Source organism: Strongylocentrotus purpuratus, unplaced genomic scaffold (assembly GCF_000002235.5).
Source record: "Strongylocentrotus purpuratus isolate Spur 01 unplaced genomic scaffold, Spur_5.0 spur5_scaffold_6, whole genome shotgun sequence".
NCBI lineage: Eukaryota > Metazoa > Echinodermata > Echinoidea > Camarodonta > Strongylocentrotidae > Strongylocentrotus > Strongylocentrotus purpuratus.
The window spans coordinates 59,283,963-59,309,642 of NW_022145612.1; the positions used below are offsets into that span (position 1 = coordinate 59,283,963).

The following is a 25,680-nucleotide window of genomic DNA, read 5'->3' on the forward strand; positions in this document are numbered from 1 at the left end:
TCAATTGTTTTGATTATTATATGCCCCGTCCCTTCTTACCCTCTTTCTTTCTGCCTCTCTCTGTCTCTCTCTTTGTCTCTCTCTCTCTCTCTCTCTCTACATATATATTCTATGCTTTCTTTCTACTCTACTGACATGTTGGTCACGTCCTTTGTCATGTGCTTTCATTTTTTGTCCTCCTTTGGTTCTTTACGACGTGTCATTACGTCATTCCACATTCCATCGCACGTGCCTATTCTTACCGTCTGCCTTATCTCTTTGTGACGTAATTATTCGTGTTCTGTATCTCTTTCTTTGCGCCTTTTATGAAGATGACAAGGACTATGGCAATTTATTCTTATGTTATCCACATTGGGGTATCGAAGAAGTTTACAATCAGTTTGAATTTGTCAATGTAACACTGTACAGTATACGATTAAAATCAATTAATATTAATCGATAACAATATCATTAACGACGATAGTGAACATTTTTTAATAATAATAATGATAATGATAATAACAATTGTAACAATAATAATGATAAGAAATATAATGATAATTATAATATCAATTAATGACAACATTAATGGAAGCAATTAAACAAAAAAAATTACTGACACCAGTAAATTGCCATTTTAATTAATGATAATTTGATATAAGACAAAACATAGAAATATGAAGATAATATTAAACTAATACCAATTTATGTATACCTGCTTAAATTGATGGAAAAGAAGCATCATTGTTTTGAAGAATTTTACCCTGTTTAAGCGTGTTTGTGCATTATCTGAATTAAAAAGTTGATCCCTTTTCATTTTATTCCATCTTTCAATAAAATATTTGTCGAAGAACAATCTTCTGTCTTGAAAGAAAGGCATGGCCCACTAAAAAGTAATAGAACTTGTCCCCAGGTTATTGCAAATGGCAGAGAGTAGCCTAAACAACCTCATTTCCCTGAGAGTATTTGAATATCTACCATATACGATCGGCATCTGATGACAGCGACAGCGAAAACGGCTTAAACTTGTCCGATCTCTTTTAAATGAAATCGAATAAGTATCATTCTTAACATATGTTTGAAGATTCGATAGTTAACAGTGTGAATTATGGTACATACAAGAAAACCAATACCGGGCATGAGAATCTTTCAATCGTCGTTCCACAGTTTTTTGGACCCAATCACAATTATTATTTTCACAAATTTCCCATAACTTAGACATCCCTATATTGTCCGGGTTCAGCCTGATTTGTTTCAACCAAATGAAGGTGATTGATAGGCATGCTCCTTAAAGAGTCATTTTACAATGTACATATTACCAGAAACCTTATCTTGTCCACTATGTACAATCCTACACCAGAAGTTTATCATTCTGCTTTCGATATATTTCTCAAGTTTCAGCCTCCAAGTACCATTCAATTCGCAGTTTTTTTGCACGCAGAAAAGGCTTGCTTACAAAATTTCATGTGGAAAATTTGAAGATCACGTAGCTCTTTAAATTCCCATATCTCACTTCCATAGAGCAGATCAATAGACAACACAAGTTGATCAAATAATTCCAAGAGGATATCAATAGGTCAATGCAATTAACTATACATTGCTCGTCTAGCTTGATTGAGTCGCTTAATTTGTGCTTTACGAAAATTATTGTTGTAGTTAAAAGTAGTTCCAAGATATACGTATATATTCATCATCAACTTGTACAATATCATCATCAAATTTACATGTTGAAATGTTTCGAACTTTACAACGAAAAATACAACAACTTTGGTTTTAGCTGTGTTGCCTTGAAGAAACCATTTTAACAGCAATCAGATACCGGATCAAGAGCAAGTTGAAGATCACTTTCAGTTTACACAAGAACTATTGTATCGTCTGCATACAGTAATGTCAATATTTGTTGACAGGGCTAGATATAAGTCTCGCACTTTCATTTCCTATCATAATGAATACACTTTTTAATTTTTTTTAAACAATTTTGTTTTATTTCTCCAAATTAATGTGTAATACAAACCATGACATACAATTGAATAAAATAAACTTGTTCAATATTGATGCTTTTACATAAACATAATTAAACACAAACTTATTTGCAGTATAATATAACTTAGCAACAAAGTAAACGTATAAGTACCTAAACATAATATGTCAATTGTAAATGTTATTCACTTATATATTACAACAAAAACAACTTAAACAAATCTGGAGGTAATTTTACTGAAACAATCCTGCCCCCGCCCTGCCCCCTCCCTGCCCCCTCCATCACACAAACATACTCACCCTCTATCACACAAACATACTCACCCACCCACACACATACTCACCCACCCACACACATATTCACCCACCCACCCACCCCCCCCCCCCCACACACACACACACTACTCACTCAGTGGATGTCTGCCAACATTCCCAACTCAAGAAAAATATACTAAATAAGTTATCCAGGCCGCAAAATCGAGTTACGCTTTTAACAGGCTCACGGTGGAGAAGAAAACAAATCTTAATTAATCTTAAGCTACTCCCACTTTCAAAAATGTGATCCCAGCTTTCCCATTTTAATTGCTATTTTCTTTTCCTCATCCCTATACTTAAAAATGCTTTTTTTCATCTTTTCTAAAGTTAGTACTCGCCCCCCCCCCCCCGATCTTGACATAAATGTAACATACTTCACCATGAAAATGATAGTATTACACATTTTTATTCTATATGAACTACCTACCAACCCAACAAATATATCTCGCCATTCTAAATCTTTAATTTCATCTAACTCAAAAAGTTGTATTAAAGCCTGCCATATCCTTTGAACGCTCCCACAAGATAAAAATAAATGTTTGTATGTCTCTATTTCCTGCTTACAAAACGAACATAAATTATCACCAACAAAACCAAATCTATGAAGATGCTCATTAGTGTATACGGCTCCATGCAATAATTTAAATTGAAATTCACGTTGTTTTCTAATGAGTATAGTAATTCTTGGTCTAACAAATATTTCTTTTAATTCTTTATCTATAAAATCATAATCATTTTGCCCATCCCTTACCTGCAAATCATACGTTTGTTGCAGTGCTTTGATAAAATAATCATAGATTGTTCTTGAACCCACATCCACAAACTGTATTTTTTTACTAGAAATATGGAAATAAGTATTAAAGCTTATCAAATCAACCTCGAGGAATTCTATTAACCCTGAATCATCCTTCCATAACCTGGGTATCGCATCATAAATATCAATAATCATAAGCAAATTATTACCTTTCATACCGAGGTTCATAAAATATTTAACAGACTTAACATGACCTTTCTCAACCAAATGATTCAGTTGAACAATCCCTCTTTCAAACAAGTATCTATCAAATATACTTTTTCCATTTATACATATATTCTGATTATCAAAAATAATTGGATCAATATAACCCTCCAAATATCTTAAATTACTTGTCTCTTGCCATGCTTGCAACATTTCCATATAGTATGGTGGAATATCTAAAACGAGTTTAATCTTTTTTAAATCATAATCACATACAAAAATAAATCTACCACCCACAAACTGTAAGCAATGATCAAAAACAATTTCCATCCCAAACTTTTGTCTCCATATAAAAGACGTTTTATCCACATTATGCGCTATATTTTAACGGACATTTCAAAATTAATCATTCTTAATCCTCCAAAGTCATAATCCTGATACATTATTGCCCGTTTAATTCTATCTTTCCCCCTCCATATAAATTCAAATGAAATTTTTGCAACTTCTTTGTATACCCAATGAGGGACAATAACGAGAGATGAAATATAATTTAATTTTAGTTTTTAGCAAATGTATTTTACCCATAATAGTTAAATCTCTTTGTTTCCACCATACAAGCATTTTAAAAAATTTTACTTAGAATTTCTTTATAATTAAAATCATCTTTTAATCTTCGATCTAATGAATAATACACACACACACACACACACACACACACACACACACACACACACACATTCGCGTATAGATTCATATATAATATACATATATTGAATTGAAAAGATAGAAGATTAACAATTCTCATCATGATTTTTATTTTTTATTTAGGATCCATGTACTAGTCATCTTCTTTCTCATCGAATATACCTTTCATCAAAATCGATAGTGTTTCATTGATATGATATCCGAATGCTTTGTAATCAAACGAATAGTATGTCGATATTCTTTTAAGAAAACTGAGGGATATTTCTGAATATTCTCTGATCAGTGCGTTAGAAGCGTGTGACTCATGCACTGGGGGGAATGATATCAGGTTATTTACCCCAAGCCACCTGAGAACAAAGGGTCCTTCGACTGCCATGTTCTCATAGTGACCGATAAAGTCATAGTGGATTTGACAAGGGTTTGACACCACGTGAAGAGGAAGCCAATGGTCATTGAGTTCACCCATGTGGATATTGCTTCCGATGTCCGTAATATATTGAATGTATTCTGACAAGGTGATATTCATCCACGGTTTGATTATTTCATCTTCATATCTTTCTACATGGTTATATCCTCGGTACCTTTTCACGATTGATTTTCCGATAAATTGTTCCCAAGTCCTCTGGAGATTTTTTAAATTCCTTAACTTACTAAGGTAGCCAGACAACATTCGGGTAATTGGCTCTCGAACAAATAAGACTTTCCTGTAATTCTGTAGGCGGTAGTAAATTTCAGTATGATTGTCGCCGAAATTCCTCAAAGTGCTTATTTTTGCTAAATCGTTTTTATGTTTCCTATGTAGCTTTCCAATGATACCCTTCCACGTGGTACATCCGACCTTTGGAATGAAACCGAAGAGGACCTTATACTTGTCATCAACCAGAAGATGCCCCACGCTCTTAAAGACACTGCCTTTATGGTCTAGATCGATTTGGCGGGACATATTAGCAGCTGTGCATGCCTCTTCGATTAGTGCCCGTCGTCGTTTCTGTTCGACCATCATGTTTGCGTAATCGATGGCTTCCTCAAACGACCTCGGCTCGGGTGGATTGAAGACGATGTTTTTCTAGAAATAAGCAACAATAGATGACAGTCTTGTTTTGAGCTCATAAAAATTAGGACCAGCTAAATTAGAGAGCAAAACAATTATGTCATTATGCCTCAATTTTCTTATGCATCCAAGTATACCACACATAAATGATGAAGGGTCTGGATTCGGTGAAAATGAGTCTTTCCTACTGCATCTTTATAGGTGATTCAGAACCAAGTAGCTTTGCAAGCTGCACTAAAAAGAAATGTCTGACAAATCTGTTTTTCCTATAATTTGACTGTAATCCTTTTAGATTCATATTTTTGTAATATGATATTTATCAAAAACAAACAGAACGTAAGGTGACCCTGGCAAGTTCATGATGAGTTCTATTTGTGAAAACATAATTGAGAAAATCATTCGTAACATAACTGGCCCAGCTGCGATGACTAGTAGTAAGACATTTTGAGCCGTTTGTTATGAAGAAGCTTGATGTGATCTTAAACACACTACAAGAACTTTAAACCGACGGGGATGGTAAAAAGTGACACTCAATTGCATGACCTCAAGACAAAGGTATCACTACGGAGATCAGATGTGACACGTACAAGTGACGTCGATGATGATTATTGAAATAATAATACTAAAGATAATACATGTGATAATAGAAACAACAATAATAACAATAATAATAAGAGTAAGAATAATAATGACATTAATACAAAAAAAACAGAACATATGCAAATTATATACCTATAGAAAATATATACAAAATTATTCCTGCTTCAAAAATAGATAATGTCTAGTAACGATAGGGTATTTCAGCTGCTGAGTTTGAAAAGGTACGGTAAGCTCGAGATGATCGGTCGAAAATTACTCACTGATTAAAAGCCTCTCAGCTCATACCTATTACATATTTTGACCTAGAAGGTGTCCCTCATTAGATATGAAGGAATAGCTTTAAAAAGAACAAAGTATGGATGCGTCTGGTTGAAATTTATCTCAACATCTTAACATGACTTGTATTCGAGTATTTACAACTGAGAAATACCAGCTTTAAGAGGGGTAAAAAGTAAAAAGCAAAAAGCAATTTTTAAAATTTTTAATCGACCGACCGACCGACCCAGGTGCTGGCACCAGAGGGCAATAGATTTTTGTTTGTATTTAGGCCCTATATCATGGCAACTTAAAATTGAAAAGAAGAACGGATTCGGCAGGTTGAATCCCTTCTGAAACAGCCCTTAATTAAGGTGCCGTGGTCTAGTGCATACGTCATCGGACTGTGGATCACATGGTTTGTAGTTTGAATCACGCCGTGGCCCTAATGTCCTTTTGCCACTGACCAGATGAGGCACGGGCTCCGGACGGCATTTAAAGCGCGTGTTAACGTGTAGTATTCGAAGGTTTTTTTTTAGACCTATGTTATAAAAGATAAATATTCATGATGGTATACCGTACCATATTTGCTATGATATAAGTACATAAATTAAATCATCTATTTTTTCTCATGCAAGGCTAAGCACGTATTGCAAATAATCATGCAATCCTCCTCACGAACATATTTACCAACGACTTAACTCAAATGTCAATTGGCGAACAGTGATCCATGTTCTCTTTACCTGTCCTTCAACCCAGAATTTGGGGCAAATTGGTTGGTTGGTTTTCCCTTTATAATGTTTAGATATAAAACCAGTTTTGGGGTGACACAGATCACTACAATTTGATTTCGTTATCGAATTCTGTAAGACAAACATTCCTTTTTATACATATCATAGTATTATGTACATGCATATAAACGGGGTGTCCAAAAAGTGCATGGAGGGTTAAACAACCATCCACAGTAAAAGAATTTGGATGTGGTTGTCGTTGAAGTTATTCAAACTTGTATTTCCCCAAAAAATAAGAGAATGATGAAATGTTATTAGTTCAACTTATTCATGGCATATTTAAATCATTATGGCGTGAACAATGTACTGTAGAAAACAGCTTAGCATTGTTTTAAAGGAACATAACTATTATTTATTATCAGAAGATCTATGAACATTGCTTAACATGTCCTCTAAGTTTCTCCACATATTTTCATTTTATTTGATATGACCATTATGCTACTATAGAAGAGATACTAAAGGCAATATATGTTTGTGTAAATTGCTTTAATCTTAATTCATAGCACCCCATTTGTTAAAAAAATTAAATTAATGTGAGAGCTTGCCACGAAATGTTCAGGAGCCAGGCATATGATTATTGTTCACTGATGCTGAGGGACAACAATTTTACATTTCATAAAAGTCCATATTTAATAAACACAAGATATGGAGTAGCATTCCAGATGATACCAAGATAGCGCCTACATAATATGCTTTTAAAAGAACTTTTGAAAAAAACTTGTTTCAAAATGTTGTAAGTGCAATAGATTGACCTTAGCAGGGAGGCCGCGAGCAATTTTGGATTTATGTTCTTTTAAAGTGTTTTTTGTTCATGGAATATAATAATTCATAGACCCATAATCCTTTTTTCATGTTCCAATTATAAATATATTTGTACATATTATGGCAAAGATGTTCCCCAAAAATGGTACTATACAGGGAAGGTTCTAGGACACCTACCCCTGGACATCCACCCCCGGATAACCATCCCCGTTAACTACCCCTAGGACAACTACCCCCTAGGGCAACCACCCTCTAAGACGACTACCCCCTGGGACAACTACCCCCGGACAACTACCCCCTAGGACAACTACCCCCAGACAACTACCCTCTACGACAACCATCCCAATATGGATATGACTGACAAAGAAAGTGGACAAAATATACAGTTCCTCGATAGACAAAGGAACATCCCTTCACTGCTATTATGTAAAAATGTGTAGAACAGGTGTCACATGCATATTCACCTTTTTACATAATAGCAGTGAAGGGATGTTCCTTTGTCTACCTGAGGAACTGTATATTTTGTCCGCTTTCTTTGTCAGTCATGTTCATAGTGTCCTCTAGGACAACTTCCCCGGACAATTATCCTAGGTGGTAGTTGTCCGGGTGGTATTTGTCCTAGGGGGTAGTTGTCCAAGGGGGTAGTTGACTGGGGTGGTTATCAGGGGGGATATCCAAGGGGTAGGTGTTCGGATACGTATAGTACAGGATCGCGTGTTCCTTCCATCCTCTCGTGTAGTGGGCACGACGTATCACATGTCCAATACGTTCATCTCAAGCTTATGGAGTGAGGGGGGGGGGGGCTGCTTACTCGCTTAAATACATGGATCACAATTGGCTTTGATATTTTTTACCCACTATTCCTGACGATGTACGTGGTCCAGATACGCCATCGGTGTTTAACATACTGTAATCTTAATAAGCCAGTTTATTGATATTATTTTTTCTTCCCGGAAATTTGAAAATTATTTCGGTCACTGGGAGGGGGGAGGGGGGTAAGGTCAGTTTTTTTTAATTTTTACCCTTCAGCACAATTTTTTTTCTTTTTTCTTTTTACACTTGAAAAAAAAATGAGGGGGGGGGGGTTCCTCCGATACCCACACATAAACAAAAAGTTTGAGAGGGGAGGGTTAACCTCCAAAACCACCCCCTGCGTACGCGCCTGCTGATCACTCTAAAATGCACAAAGTGAGATTATTTGTACCATGAGCCATCAATCTACAAACTGGTCTGTCGTAGCATAACCGTTAATGTTAACTTACCTTCACGCTGGAACGTATCTCTGTACTCGGCTTAAAGACATTACCTGGCAAAGAACGATAGAAGCAAAACAGATATTGAGAGGAAAACTAACTATTAAAGTGATCCTAACATAATTAAAAAGCAAGGATAAAGGGATAAAAACCTTTGAATTTCAGTAAAAAAAACTATTGATTATATTTTCTCGGCCGATTTTCGTAATGTCGCATCCATATACAAAGGAACTGGGTACGAGGCCTCTTGCAATGGGCATGATTAGTGATTGGGTTTGTAGATATCTAGGCTAGTCGTGAAGTCTATTTTGCCACCACGTACGCCATATAATAATTCCACGTTCACACCCTATGCCTTAGCAGCTTTAACCTTTGATATAGTGTGCTATTAATCAAAAAAATAAGAGGAAAATGAACGATATTTAAGGGTGCATGTCAAAAGGTCCATGAAAATAGACTTCACACTTTTGAGATGACATGCCTCAGGAGAATCATGGGTGTGATCAGATATGACAGGCTAAGAAACACACACATACGAACACAACTTAACATGGAAGAAACCATCATCGACAGGGTTGCCACAAAAAGATTGAGATGCTTTGGACATGTCAACCGAATGAATCCAAAAAGATACCCCCACATCCTTCTCAACGGAAATGTACATGGCAAACACCAAGGGGAAGACCAGCTAAGAGATGGACAGACTGCATCAAAGCGGACTGCAACAATGGACAACTTGACTCCCTGACTAAAGCCACTAGGCTAACCGAAGATAGGAAGGTGTGGCAAGCCGTTGTCAATATTCTAGATTCGGCTTCAATCCTATATTTTATCTCAACCTGAAGCGGAAATTAGTTTAGATCTTTTAGCCTTTTTTAAAGATTTACCTTGTACTTCCCCACGATCCTTCTTTTAAAAAACATTTGAAATATTCAACCTATATGAATTTCAATCATGACAATTTTGTGAGCGACATCTCTCTTCATTACAAAGCGAAAGAACGTCCTTCATTAACTCAATTTATATTGGTTGAATTTTTTAAAATCAGAATACTGCTTTTTCTGCAAGTAGATACACATCGTTTCAATCATTATTACAACTGTCATTAATATGAAGTATGAGCCTTCAAAATGAAGCACAGCCCAAACTAAACAACAATTTTGCATATAGACCATAAAATGATTAATGTTGGATTAATAGGAGAGACTCAATGCCCATAATAAATTGTTATACAAGCATGTACAGTGAGTGAGACAGTGCATGACTGTAATTACACATACAAAAGTGTGTTAACCTTCTTTTTGTTTTGCTCAACGAGGGGGGAGGGGGTAATGAGCACAATTCTTGTTTGTTTTACTCAACACCCCCCCCCCCTCCCTCCCAACCGCTCCTTGAACAACAGGGGTGTGGTCGTTTTCGTTTATTTATTAAAAAAGGTGTTTTGTACTTCTTTTTATGGTCAGGGGTGGGCGCCCGTGCCCCCTTGCTCCCCTGAATCCGCCACTGGTATTAGGAGAGAGTCAGTGGCCATAATAAACTGTTTATGGAAGCATATACATGTATTTTTGTGAGACAGAGCAAGTCATTACACATACAAACGTGTGTTTAACATCAACATCAAATTCTATAGAACTTTGTAGGAATTATGAATATGTCATGTATGTCCTATTATGCAAGGAAACCCGTTTACTTGCTAGACTTCACTGTCAGACACTATTGAGAGACTGACTGGCTTTTTTCTTCTTTGGTAATAACATACATAAAATGAGCTGTAAAGGGTACATGAGCATTTTTCTACATCAATTGCCCACTTCTTGTAATGGCCAAAATAAAACTGATTGAATCTGTGTGCAGCATAAAACGTACGACCATTCGGTTCAATGGTCTGAAAATCAGACTATTACTTACTGGCTCTATAGCTCTTAAGTCAATTCGACAACTAATAATCATTATTTTCCCACTTTAAGACATTTTCAAGCCCCCCTATTTTAGGGAAGTTCTAAATTTGTACTACTAGGTCGAGCGTACTCGCACTGATTTGACAAGCTTTATCCATTCAGTTCTATTCTCCATGATCTTTGGTAGCTCTTGTCTTGGTAGACAGGTGTCCTTTTCTAACTGGTCAATGTAAGTCATTGCTGGGCGCCCTCTGGTGCGTTTGCCCCTTGAGGGCTCCCAAAAGAGCATTGTGAAATGATTTCACTCTTGCTCTTCCAGCAGTGCTCACTGAAACGGAGGCGGCGGTCTCTTAGTCTGGCTGAGATCGATGTAATGTCCCTATACAGTTCAATATTGGTCATATGGTCCCTCCAGTTGATATTTAGTGCTGCTCTCAAGAGTCTTGTGTAGCAACCATCCAGTTGTTTTTCCAGGCTACTCGTCAAAGTCCATAGAGCAGTACAGTTTCCACTGAAGCCCTAAAGAAACGGACTTTCAGTTTTCTACCGAGGTTTGATTTCCAGATGGCTGTCAGCTTGATCAAAGCTGTCCAGGCTTTTGCCTTTCGGATATTCAGATCTTGTTTTGACTGATCAACCCACGAGCCAAGGTACTGAAAGTTTTGGACCTGCTTCAACTTTGTCCTTTGTAAGCAGTACAGATCTCGCCATCTAAATCAGTATTATCTTTCAACTGATGCCGTTGGAATTTAACCTTTTCATTTTTTGGCCTGCAAATGGGACATAGTACCATTAAGGGATAGTTGAGTTCTTGTTTCAGACCGCAAATGCCTTCAAAGGGCATGGTTATTGCTCTTATTCTCATTTATGACATTTCTAGTACTCTTTTAGGACCTAAAATTGATATGAAGATAATTTAATTTAGACCCCAAATATGTGAAATTAAGCCAATACGATCATACCAATTCAGCTTCTCTTTCAAACAAATATGGTGACCGTTAATTAATTAATTAATTTATAATATAAACAAACGGGCCGACTGGTTGTGCGTACTATAACCAACATGAGAAAGTCAACAATGAGCCAACATCGACTTAGCTTGAATAGAACAGGTAGGTGAAAGAAAGGAGTGGAATCAAACCGCTTTCCTTTGACCCCATGCTCCATGCCGCCGACAAGTTGTGCGCTAATCTGCAACTGTTGACCAGGTGGTGAGATAGTCTATCCGATATGCGTCTGTGTTCCCTGATGAATAGGGACTTTTAGATTTGCACGTCGACAGCTTTGACTGCAACGTGTGACGTCATTTTAAGGCACTGCGCATGCATCACGTCGTCTCAGTCGGCGATCGAGAATGCGTCAACCTTGATTTTCCTAAATCTAGTACAGTACTAGTATATGCCGCGTGCGCATAAAATATACAGTTCCTCAGGTAGACAAAGGAACATCCCTTCCCTGCTATTATGTAAAAATGTGTAGAACAGGTGTCACATGCATATTCACCTGTTCTACACATTTTTACATAAGAGCAGTGAAGGGATGTTCTACCACAGCAATAGGCCATTTTCGTAATGTAACCAAATTTAATGCATAAGTCTTTGTGAAGTGCCTCAATACAAATTATTTCATTCACCTGGTAAGAATAGTAGTATTTCAATAGACATAATCCAAACTGCATACATTAGTTTTTGCCAGGTTGGGAAAATATTATGGCTTGACCTTCCTAGCAACACTTGATATATGCAGTTTGCATTCTGACTACTGAATTGCTATTATTCTTATCAGGTGATTTAAATAATTTGTATTGAGGCTCTTCACAAAGACTTGTGCATTAAATGTGGTTACATTACGAAAATGGTCTATTGTTTTTTGAGGGTAGAATGAGGAACTGTATATTTTGTCCTCTTTCTTTGTTCGTCATGTTCATAGTGTTACTTCCTGCATGCATGTACATCGTCGAGTGCAATCTAAACGATTTCTAATTGTAGTCAACGTGGGCAGTTGAATACGTTGACACGCATGATCAGTCGGCGTTCGTCGTGTTCTCGTCCACTCAATCTAAAAGTCCCTAATACCGAACAAGTTTGACTCGGGCTGCCCCCTTGAAAATGTCAGGCATTTCCGGGAGGGGTCAACAAAGGTCAAACAGGGGTCGAAATTTAAATATATTCCAATCGTGTCGATATGCATACCAAATTTCTCGTCTGGTCATGAGGATTTCAAAAATGTATAGTTTGTCATACCTTGGTCTTTTAATGAGGGCGCAATAGTCAAAAAGGTCAACGCACTTTTGACTGGTGGTCAAATTCCCAGGCACAGTTGACATTGTCCGATTCTAATGAATTTAGTGTCTACTAATATGATTTCTGACATGGCAAATTCAACTATTCAATTTTCAAAAGTAAAAGTGCTTACCTTGACCATGAACATTCATAATGGCGGCCAAAAGGGCTACCGAAAGACTTGAAATCAGAAACCTTGGCCAACAATATAACACATTTATTTCTAAAGTGGAGATTTTATGCACACTTCAAGTCGATTTTTAAGTTTTAGGACACATTTTCCCAGTGGACTCATCTCGCCGTGATATACGCGGCGACATGCGTCAGACCCAAGACACATATCGCCGAAGATGGACGCGTTCCGCCAACCAATTTTCGGCATTCTGTGTCTTAGGACACCGAACGCCACCCGGTCACTCTGGCCCTAGTTTAGTTCTGGACCCTTTTATTGATTTTTGTTATTCGCCGACTGTAAGCGTTAAGCCGAGTGATGGCGCGATCCTTAACGAATGCGCGATCCCCGAGAACTTTCTGGAGCGGTTCCTTCCTAGCTATATACAAATTTCGGAAATTTTTCGGAAAATGTCAATAATTAGATGAGAAAGTCATGATGATGAAAAGCTTACTTTCGCTCTAACTCTCGATTACCTTGGTCAATTTTGCTGGTTTTGTCTTCAGTAGAGCTATCCGAGCACGAAAAAAAGCATTTGATAACCAATAGAAAGTTACACTGGTCATTATATCGGGAATTCTGTACTTTATATGTTATAGCTAAATACATCTTCACTGAACATACCTAATTTTTGGGTGCCACGCATGTCTTCAAAGCTCGATGTCTGCATATTAATACGACCGAGTGAATAGAGAACTTCGGGAAGCAGACGGCGTTGCGTAACATTTCGTAATATTTGGAATACCAGAGGGGAACTGTGCATTGGTAAGGACAGCTGTTGATGGATATTATGGCTGGAGAGGGTTACATTTCTTTTTGTTAAGCCAAGTTAATCTTGAATATCTTTTCCTCGGGAAATTTTTTGGAGACGGTATCTCCATTCATTACAGCTTCCTGGTAGCCACCTTGCATGCGCCCGCCGACATTTCCATGCATTTCAATATGTTCTTGGGAGTTGGTCTTTAGTTATTACTTTGTGTAATCTTCCTCCAAGCAGCAGCAGTGCAGTTGCCCTTCCAATAACTTTTTAAGCTTTTTTTTTTTATATGCCATGTACTTTCTCCCTCTTTATTCTCTCTCCTAAATCTCTGTTATCTTCCTGTATTTCATCTCCTTTTCTCCCCCTCTCTTTCTCCTTTTATTTCTGTTACTTTCCTTTCTTTTTCCCCTTCTTTTTTCCATTCTCTCCCTAGTCTTTCTGTCTCTTCCTACTTGTTTGAAAAAGAGTGAGGCCCTGGAGGTGGTGGGGGTCGATTTTTAAGTTACTTTACCCCGGGGCTACATTCTCCTTTAATTCCCCTCATTCTATATTCGTCTCTGCTTCTTCCTTTTTGTCTTCGTCCCTATATCCTTATGTTATGTGTAATTTGTATTATATGTAGGCTATGTATTATTTATTTATTCATACTTGCTATGCATTTTATATTTTGGTATGATTGTATTTATATTATAATTTTTGTATAAGCTTGGTAATTTTATGTATGATCACCTGGAAGGAAAGTTTCTCCGAACTTTGGAAGAAGACAATAAATTCTATTCTTTTGTATTATGCCCGCACGTTGTCCACACATAGTAGGAATACTCCGTAGTGAGCGGAGATGGTGCGCATTGTGTGCATGAATTAATCCGATGGTAGGCCGGGATGATAAGCAAATAATTACCGTTGGTGCAGGTGATGGGACAAGCTATCACTTCCGAGGCGATCTGGATGTAGCTAGCAATCCGAAGCGAAGCTGAGGAAAGATAGCGTATACATTCTGATCGACGAGGAAGTCATAGTTTGCCATCGCCTGAAACCAGAAGGTGATTATTTGCTTTATATTCCACATCGGAAACATTTCATTTCGTCCGTCCTTCTAGAGTAACAAGTCATCAATTAACAGCTAGCAAACGGTGTACAATACGTACAGTGCATGCACTAGTTACGTACGTATACGCAACGTATACAATCTTCAGTGAAAGTGCGTTGCGCTGCATGTTTAGATAGTACTACTATCTTCAGTGAAAGTGCGTTGCACTGTGTAGTACACAGTGTAACTTTTTTTAATCACGTGATTTACTTTTGACCAATCGTAGAGCAAGATTATTAGTATGTGGAATATAATATATAATAACGACATAATGTAAAGCGCTTAAAGACTCTATTTTGTATTAAGCCATATCTACATCCACAATTATCATTACCTGGTAAAACATTCAGTGTACTTTGAGATGTTAAGATTATAGCCATGCAGAATGCACATAAGAGTGCAATTATCAGGGTGCCGCCCGCCGAAGTAGGTAATTTGCATCCATCCAACATCGTAAGCCTGATCAGAGAAAAAAAGAAAAGGAAATTCAGTATAATAATAATAATAAAAGAAACACTAATGCGCACGTATCCACCCAATTGGATACTCAAGGCGCCTTCACAAATTTGGAAATTATTACCCTGGCTTTAGCTGTGTGCTGCCATTACCGCGCTCTAGCGTTTCAAGGAATTAATTCCTGCCAGGTAAATGGACATAATCTTTGCTACGATAACGTCATCATCAACGTCGTTATCATCGTCATTATTGATCAAAAGTCCTCTCAGTTTGTATTATCTTGTTGAACTTGAACTTAACTTTCACGATAGTAACTGTTGCCTTGTGCGTCACTCATTGAAAAATGCGAACATGACAATGGCATATTACATAATCCGAACACCATTTATATCGGACATACAATAGGGTATTGAAATAGCTGTAAGTTGATTTTTCGAAAATAGTTGCGAACTTGCGACCGTCTTAAAAATCCACTCTAATCCAACTAACATAGCCTTTTAAACCTGAATACACCTCTGCTTATTAATATTCCAGCCTCTGATTTTTTTAGAAAATCTCTAAATTGAACAAAAAATGATAATAACCATCCCTTTTTCACAGATCTCACGCCAGCTGGGCTACGCCCTTCGAAAAAAGGTAACACGGTCACGTGGCTTGATGACGCATTTGACGTCATTGCTGGCATGTCCGATGTGATAATTTGATAATTTCATAATTAGGAATGACGAAATTGCCAGAAACGTACTGAGATTATCAGGTGCATGTTATCTTTCGATTAAATGTCGTTTTTTTTTCTCCAATTAAAATATATTTATTTATTTATTGTGGTATAAAAAAAAAAATGTATTGTACATGGCAGCCTATCGGCCGAATTGAGTGCAATTTACATAATTATTAACACAAGAATACAACACAAAATTAAATAGTGCTAAAAAGTCATTACAAATAGTATATTCATAACAAAACAAAAGGTACACCTTAGATCAAAGAATATTGATGGTGGGATAACGGAAGTGGTTAATGGGTGTGAAAAATAAATGTTTTATGATATGACTGAAGCAAATTAATAGGAAGAATATAACAGTTGAATAAATTATGATCAGTGCTAAAAGAAATAATCTGTTTTCGGGCATGCTTCAAAGTGGGCCTATTGCCATATGGGTGCAAGGCACATGTGTATGGAGAACAAAAGGGACATATTCACATAAGATGAATGGAGAGTGAAATTATAGTTTCACTTCCTATAATTGGCTAATAGAGGGTAGAATTGGTAATGCAATTAAAGCATTTAGCAACATTTTTTGCGGAGGAGTGACCCTGTTCACCTCCGAGTACTTCCCTTATCCTCTCATTCTATCTATCTCTTTATCTCTCCTCTCTCTTCTTCTTCTTTTTCTTCTCTCTCTCTCTCTCTCTCTCTCTCTCTCTCTTTCTGTGTCTGTCTGTCTCTGTATGCCTATCTCTCTCTCTCTCTCTCTCTCTCTTCATATCTTGGAAGTACAGGGGATGACTTAGTCCAGAAACTGGCCGGTTCTCTATATTCCCTACACACTTGATTCAAGCCGCCTAAGATGGCGTTATCAACGAACATATTATTAAGCCTTAAAGGTGAAATTCAAAGAAAATCACAAATATGTCAACTAATGTATCACTAGAAACTGGTAAGCTAACAGATGGCCATCGTACAAGTTATAGGTCAACTACATTTCGGGTGATTTATAAAAATACAAATACAACCACCTCCATAGCAGCTGGGATATACGAGAGATTCGCCGGAAAAATAACGATGTTTTAATGACGTCACTTTATGGACCAACACTGTCCAAGCAGACGACATCCCATAGAGAATGAACGTAATTGCAAAGCTATTATTTCTCAAATTATAATGAGTTTAGTGTATATATATGTAATGGCATGTCAAACCATTCAAAAGGGGATATGATCCGATTCTGATAACTAAAATCTTTTGCTTGTAAATACACAGGATAGGGGTTAATTAACAATCAAAGAAACCAGACTTTCAAATTGAAAACCCCCCGGAAATGATATTAAGGACGGCATTTGTTCCCTTATGAAACGCCGAACATACCCCGGTGTGTGCAGCTGAATATACAATGGTGTCTTATTTTGTTTACAAGCGACAAATTCCTTTATTTTTGTATCGCTGCATTTGTCATCAAAATAAAACCATGCGCGTGGTTTAGAGTGAGGCAATAGATTATACATTTAGCTTGACGGTAGTGAAGTAAGAGAAAGAACTCAAGAGAAGATGAAAACACAGGCACTGAAAATGTGTGAGATGTCATGGGGCATCGTCTGCTTGTGCAAGTCATGTCCATACTGTGATCTCACACATCTCAGCAGCGTTCGGAGAGCTCTTCAGGTGCTATGCCGGGGCTGTATTTAAGCGTTTTGAAATTTATAATAATCATTACTTCGAATGTTTCCAAGCATTGAATTTTGATAACCTTGTCGAATCAAAGTTTCAACTTTGCAATAATGAAAATAAAGTTAGTTTCTAAAATCAATGAATATCTACTTTAACAAAAAGATGTGGCAAAACGCGGGTCGGTAGGTCGGAATTTTTCATTTTTAGAAATTCCCCCCCTTTTTTTCCTCCCTCTTTGGGCTGATCTTTCTCAGTTTTGAATGCTTTAATTTTTCCTCTATAAAGCGGTAACCCCCCCCCCCCCCGTAGATTTCAAGAAATTTTGGTCCAGACAGTGTTCAGACGGGTCAGGGAATTTCTTGAAAGTCAGGGAACTTTAAAATACTTAATTCAGAAAAAAAAAGTCATGGAAAATCATTTATTCAAGATATATTTTACGGTTAGCAAATTCGCGATTGAACCTGCCCTGCGTGCATGGCACTCAGATCAATTTAATAACTTTGTAAATCAGCGTCTCACGTGACCAATGAGTCACGGAAATTTACATTTATCTGCTCTGGAAAGTCAGGGAAAGTCAGTGAATTTGAAAATGTGTAAATGTATGAAACCTGTAATCAATGACTAAATTTGCATAATCGATGAGTAATGGTAACGCGTAGGACCAGGGGCCGCCGAGCGACTTCCAAAGTGGGGGGCACCAATAAAAAAGGGCACTTTCTGGAAAAAAGGGCACCTACAGTGGGAAATCTCAAAGCGAAAATATAGTACCTTTTTTTAGACATTGGTATATACCCCTACATTGTGATTATATTATCAGGGATGATTTCAATATTTGTTTCTCTTCATACATCATACAAGATATCGCTTAAGCATCATACTTTACAGTTGGGTGTGATGTCTGAATATGCATTAACGAGCGAGCGAGAAAAAAAATTAAAGATCTTACTGAGGTCGCAGTGCGAAAAATTACATCTTTTAAAGAGAAAAAAAGCCAATTGAGATGGGGTTATAAGCACATTCTCATAACGGAAGACTGAAAAGACCTTTGATAAGTAACATAATTCTATCATCTTTAAAAGCGAGCGAGCGCAGCGAGCGAACTTTGGGGGAAATTGCTCTTAGTGGCTTTACATACGGGGCACGTTTAATGATTACATAAAAAGAGGACAGTTATCGAAAGGGATAAGACACTTATTAGAATAGAAAAGGAGCACGTGTCAAAGTACAAAGGATAATTATAAGAGGTGAAAATGAGGCATTTTTTCACCTGAAAAGAGGCACTCACCAGTGATGAAAAAGAGGCGTTTACGAAAATGGGAAGTAGGCATTTGTTGACGGAAAAGGGGAACCCATCAGATTTTGATAGGGGCATTTATAAGAGGTGAAAAGAGGATAGGTCCCTTATTAGAAAGGAAAAGGGGCACGTATCATTATTAAAAGGGGAATTATCAGAGGTGAAAAGGGGCACTGACGAGATATGAAAAGGGGCACTTATGAAAATGTAAAAGGGGCACTTATAATAAAAGAAAATGAAAAGGGGGCACCGTTCAGATTTCTAAAAGGGGCAGTTATGACAAGGGGAAGGAGCTCTTTCTTTTTAATGGGGGCACTTATCATAAGGAAAAGGGGCACTTATTAGAAAATAAAAGGGGCACATGTTAAAATGAAAGATGTGCCCATCCGAGTTTAAAAAAGGGGTTGTTATTAAAAGGAAAAGGGGCAATTCTTACAAAGGAAAAAAGGGGCACTGGGGCATTTGTCAAGGTAAAAGAAGCACCTCTTAGTTTTTAATAGGGCAATTATCAGAGGTGAAGGGGGCAGTTATCAAAAGTGAAAAGGGGCACTTCTCGTACCTGAAAAGAGGTACTTACTAGAGATTAAAAAGGGCACTTATTCAAGATAATTTCAAGATTTATGAGAATGGAAAATGGACACTTATTGCAAAGGAAAATGGGAACATGTCGAAGGAAAAGGGGCACGTGTCAAAAATAAAAGGGGTTCTCGTCAGAGGTGAAAAGGGGGAAGGGGCACTTTCACTAAGTAATAGGGGCACTTGTCAAAGTAAAAGGGGCACTTCTTACAAAATAAAAGGGGCAACTTTCCTTTGTAAAAACGGGCACTTTTGGGGTATCTGAAAAAGTGGGTGGCACTGTGCCCCCTGCCCCCCGGGAGGGCCGCCTCTGCGTAGGACATTACAAAATACATCATCCCATTATAATGTATTTCAATAGTTTTTAATAGAGATTATGAACAAAGTGCAGGGACATATTGCATATGGGGTAGGTCATTCACGTTAGGAATTTCTGTTCATCAACTAACTGAATACCCAAATGAGGGATGTTCCACAATATGCATTTCCCACGCGTTACTTTTTGAAGATAATATATTTCAATTACTTACAGATGCGACATCGCATTTTAGTGAAACTTTAACAAGTTCTGAGTTACCTTGGGACATGCTAATTTCATAGCAAAGAGGTTGGGTTAGATTTATCGAATTAACAAAATGTATGTATTACCTGTGGTAACGCATGGGACAATTTGGTAACGTGTGGGACACTATGTACATATATATTATAGACATTTCCATATAAATGTGAAATTTGTTCCGCTCTTTGAAAACCTTCAATGTAGAACACACAATATAATCCTCAGCCTGCTTTCCATATATAAGTATCATGAATGTAGAGTGAACATATGATACTACAACCCACCCACCCCCACCTCCCCCCCCCCCCAAGAAAAAAAAGTGATGCTAGCCCTGCTAAAAATGGGGCTTAAATACTAAAGCACAGTACAGTTCTATTTGTGGTGTTAACTCACTGTCCAGAAAATGTCTGTTAAACTGAACCCCCCCCCCCCCCCCTGAGTAAAATAGCGATTTATAGTCTAATTAGCCGAAACCCGGCCCCAAGATAATTATACTAGATCGACGTATTTGCACAGGTCATAAGTTTTAACACGCCGCACTCGAGTCCAGTGGGTGCGAGCGTGTACCCTCGCCCTTGCGTTTCGTTAAATCTTTGGCCCGGTATGTGACCTTGCAAAGGATTGTCCAATTTTGCAAATTGGTTCCAAAGCTTCGAGGCACTGAAAAAAAAAATAACGAAAAGACAAGTCGCGATCTAAAGCAGGTTCGCGGCCGTCGTGGATTTTGTACAGTGTGGGGGCGGTAGGCCAAAATGCCCCTCAGTCAGAATAGGGTCAAATGCTATCTGATCGAGGGTTCGCGTAATATCACCAAATGGAACCAATGTAATAACCGTTAAATAGTGGAAACACTCTAATACCCGATAAAATAGACATTTGGGTGGCAAGCCTTTGTTGCTTGAAGGCTAGCAATCCTCTGTGCGTGAACATGGGAAGAAACACACAGTAGGAAAATACTTTCCCTTTTTTCGAAAAAGGAAAGCAATCTGAACAGCGATTGGTGAAATTTAGCGACAATCGTTCGCCATTGCTGCTCTTTAAAGGAGAATTTAACTCAAACTACATGTTAATTTTAGTTTGTAGGCCATTTAAAAGATTATCAAACTCTTCTTCAGAATCCTTCGTCTTTCGATCGCGGTTACAGGGGCGGATCTAGCTTTTTGCTAAGGGGGGGTTTGACCAAAATAATGACGATGCAGAGCATCGTCCACGAGCCGCGTAGCGGCGAGCCGATTTTTTTGGGGGTGTTTATTTGAACCCCGTAAGTGATGTTTTCCTGGCATCTATTAACACAATGGAGACCATAAAAAGCAGTGCATGATAACGTCTTTTTAAATCAAGTAACAGCTTAATACACAGTTATATCCAGCCTTTTTATCATGTGTTTGGTTAAGTTACCAGATGAGTTGAATATCTTCTCACAATATTTGCACTTGAAAGGGTTTCTCTCCAGCGTGCGTTCTTTTTTCTTTCTTTTTTTTCTTTCTTTCTTTTTTTTTTTTTTTTTTTTTTTGGGGCCGCCCAAGGGGGGGGGGGGGTTTGAACCCCCTAAACCCCCCCCTAGATCCGCGCCTGGGTTATGAAGATTTTCAAAACGTCGCCATTGTGTTTGCACACAGCCCGTTCTGTGACGTATCGCATGTTTTGACGGTTCTAGGATATCTACCCCCTGGACATCCAACCCCGGATACCCACCCCAGTCAACTACCCCCTAGGACAACTATCCCCTAGGGCAACCATCCTCTAGGACTACTACCCCGGGACAACTACCCCCGGACAACTACCCCCAGATAACTACCCCCTGTGGCAACCATCCTCTAGGGCAACTACCCCCGGACAACTATCCTAGGGGTAGTTGTTCTGGGGGGTAGTCGTCCTAGAGAGTGGTTGCCCTAGGGGGTAGTTTTCCTAGGGGGTGGTTGACTGGGGTTGGTTATCCGGGGGTGGATGTCCAGGGGATAGGTGTCCGGATACGGTATTCGACTGCTAATGCGTACGTGCGTTTCCCTGCTGTAATTAGGGCGCTTTAGCAACGCGACGGAAGACAAACAGGACGGGAGAAATCACTCAACCGAGTCCTATATATGCTCCCGTCTTAATTTGTAACCTGTATATAGAGTGCTTTTGCAAACACGGCGGAAGGCAAAGACGAGTAATCGAGCAAAATAATCAATCTGCGCACGTGCGAACCAGAATTTTCTCCGTCTTGTTGATTCTCACTACCGTTCTCAGCCATAATAGCATTCGTTCCCTAAACTCGACGGAAGAGTTGTATCGCCGTACAATAGACCATTTTCGTAATGTAACCAAATTAAATGCATAAGTCTTTGTGAAGTGCCTCAATACAAATTATTTCATTCACCTGATAAGAATTATAGTATTTCAATAGACAGAATCCGAACTGCATACATTATTTGATCTCGGTTGAGTGAATTCCCCCTCCTCTTTGCCTTCCGGCGCGTTGCTAAAGCGCCCTAGTGACTGTAAAATGATCACTGCAGATTACATTGCATTGCTTGTCGTACTTGTCCAGAATTTCTCCACCTTCAGAGCTGCTACCGATAGCTTGAAATCGGATATTTCATTGCATAAAAATTGCTTGATAAATTGATATCATAAAGCGTAAATGGCAATTCCAGTATTGGATAATGGCAGTAGTACCGGTAATCCTTTCTACACAGATTAGTAACGTGTACTGAGTGCCCTTTAAAAAATGTATTTCAGATGAAAATCCATATTTCTCATCAATTTAAGAAAAAACTTTTTAATTTGCTTGATTTTATCAACTTGATATATATATATATATACCTGTATCATATCCATGTCATGTACATGTACACTGGGTATTGCTTAAGGAGGTGATTTTGAGCTTTTGTAACCTACCAAGTACAATCTTGGCTATATGACATTGGTTCCATGACACATGCTCCGCCGACGATTGCTCCGCCGACAATTGCTCCGCCGACAATTACTCCGCCGACATTTGCTCCGCCGACAATTGCTCCGCCGACAATTGCTCCGCAAAACGCAACAATTGCTCAGGAGACAAATGCTCCTCGAACGACAGTTGCTCCGCCGACAATTGCTCCGCAAAACGGGACAATTGCTCCGGTGACATTTGCTCTGCCGACAATTGCTCCGCCGACATTTGCTCCGCCTGAAGCGACACTTGCTCCGGTGACACCGACAATTGCTCCGCCGACATTTGCTCCGCTAAAAAAGTGTCCCGTAAAATACAAAGGCTACTACGACAATAATTGTTGCTCCTCCCCAAAAGTACCCCGCAAAAGACAATGCTCCGCCGACAATTAAATTGCTCTCTGATCCAAAAGTGCGGCCTCGTGGAAGACATGAATGCTCCTCTGGCAATTAGTGCAATAAATGCTCAACCGTTTTTTGCTTTTCCCCATAATGTTTGATTTAAAAAAACATCAAGTTTTAGCTCCTTATGCAAGTTCTCCGGCGAAAGATAATTACTCCGCTCGAAATCTGTTTCATTTATTACTCATTAGCCGATCCAAAGCTCAAGGCTATCTCTCTCTCTCTCTCTCTCTCTTGCTCTTCCTCTTCCTTTTTACACCCTTTTCTTGTCTTCTTAGCTCTTTTCTTTCCTCTCATGCTATTAGTCTTCTTTCATTTTCATCACTTCTTCTTTTCTTCCCCTCTCGAGTTCTATTTCTCTCGTGAAATTGTAACGTAATGTAGTACATGTAGTACATTCTTGTTTAGAATAGTATTTTCAATAATATCCAGTCCGTTTTCTATAGGTTTCTTTCCTTCAGTTAAGTGTATGTAGCTTTACTATATATATATATATATATAATTTATATATATATATATATATATATTAGTGTGTAAAACACCCCCTCTCATTCGAGTACTTTGTTTTCACTGACTTTAAGGGACTCACGGAACCACCGGAAGAAGAGCAATTGGCTTTAATATCGTGAAGAATTGACATCAAACTGCAACAAAATGATTTGTATAAATGGGAATAAGCAGAAAGGCTGCCATCTAATTTTCCCGTCTGAAAGGGTTCTCTTCTTTACGTATAAGTGCCCTTCAAAGCTTATTTTGATCCCTCCCCTGTTGCTTTCTAGAACTTCCACGATGACCTAATACATTGTATCAGGGGCGTCGCTAGACCTTTTTCAGTGGGGGGGGGGGGGGTGGTGTAGAGGCCAACGATTACCGACAAAACTAGCCACCAATTACCGACAAAATTAAGTGTCTCAATATCTACAAATAACCCTATATACCCGGGGCCGAAGGCTAAATTGTTTTTCCTGGACTATCTATAGTACTTGCGTATGCGCAAATGATCAATTTCCTCGACGACATAAATATACGAATTAATTTGTCAACTTAGTCAACATCATAGCTATATATTTTAATGCAGGCGCGGAGCTAGGATCTTATTTTAGGGAGGGGCGGTACTGAGCAAGCGAAACGCGCTCGTTAGGGGGTGTCGGTGTTAGGCCTCCTGCGCGAAGCGCGGAAGCTTAGACGTTTCCCTAAATTATTAGGAAAAGAAGACGATTTATTGTACCGTTCTCGACTCGTCTAAATGAAGTTTTCCCCTCCCGCGCAAAGCGCGGAAATTTTGGCGTTTCATCAAAATATAGAGAAAGGAAGACGATTCGTCGTATCGTTGTTGACTCTTAATCCTTGTTTGAATTTAGTTTCCCTGAAAATGTTAAATCTCTGATTTCTTTAGCTGATATTACAGGAAAGTGAAACTTCGTAAAAATACAAGTATTATAGTTGTAGTCACTCTCAAAGTCGTCACAGCGGATACAAAGTCACAGTTCGTAGGGAATTTTTTTTTTTCTTCTCTTTGTTTCTTCTCTTTTCTTTCCTTTCTTTTCTTTCCTTTCCTTTCTTTTCCTTACTTTCTTTTCCTTTTCTTTTCTTTTCTTTCCCTTGCCCTCTCTTTTTTCCCTCCCCCTTTTCTCTTTTTTCCCGACGGCAGCGCAATTTTACCGATAATATCCTGAGAGGTGGGGGGGGGGGGGGGTGTCGCATCCCCCACACCCACCCCCCTTTGGCTACGCCCCTGTAATGCTTTACTTGCAGATGGTTTACCTCGTAAGATGCATGTGCTTGCTTGCATTGAGGTCATTTCAGGTCTTACATAAAAATTATTGATGAGCTAACTAGGAGGTATGCGCGTATTGGGGAATGTGGCTTGCTGCTCTACTTTTAAAAAAAACTTCCCACGACATGGAATGAGTGTTCAGTGTACATTATATGGGACGTACAGTGATAGATGGAAAGTTATTTCAGTATATTCGTAATGACTTCTAGGTAACTCCTTTTTCCTCCCACATCCTTATCCTTTATTCTTTCTCTTGCGTTTAGAAACATTGTATGGAGCGCATTATTAATGTAATGTATTATCAGGTGGGCTGTATATAATACAGATCACCTTATGTTTTCGTTAGAATATTTTTCTTATTTCTAACCACTTTTTTGTTAGCACGATAACTTGAAAATGGCTCAATCAAATGCCTTGAAATTTGACACACATAATTATGTATAGGCATGAGGAAAGA

At 38.4% G+C, this 25,680-nt stretch overlaps 1 protein-coding gene across 2 annotated transcripts in view; it reads right to left on the bottom strand.

Annotated features, from left to right (window-relative positions):
• Positions 1 to 4,039: 4,039 nt before the first annotated feature.
• The window catches only part of LOC100892097 (carbohydrate sulfotransferase 14), a 32,995-nt gene continuing 11,354 nt past the window's right edge, over positions 4,040 to 25,680 (bottom strand). The window contains exons 2-4 of one of the 2 annotated variants that reach the window (XM_030973495.1): positions 15,186 to 15,310; positions 8,659 to 8,702; positions 4,040 to 5,003 (exon numbers count right to left, since the gene is read on the bottom strand). In XM_030973495.1, the coding sequence (XP_030829355.1) occupies positions 4,071 to 5,003; positions 8,659 to 8,702; positions 15,186 to 15,303 (1,095 nt within the window). In that variant the 5' untranslated portion in view covers positions 15,304 to 15,310 and the 3' untranslated portion in view covers positions 4,040 to 4,070. Of the gene's footprint in view, positions 5,004 to 8,658; positions 8,703 to 15,185; positions 15,767 to 25,680 lie in introns of those variants that run through there. The other variant, XM_011678340.2, reaches the window with a different exon arrangement.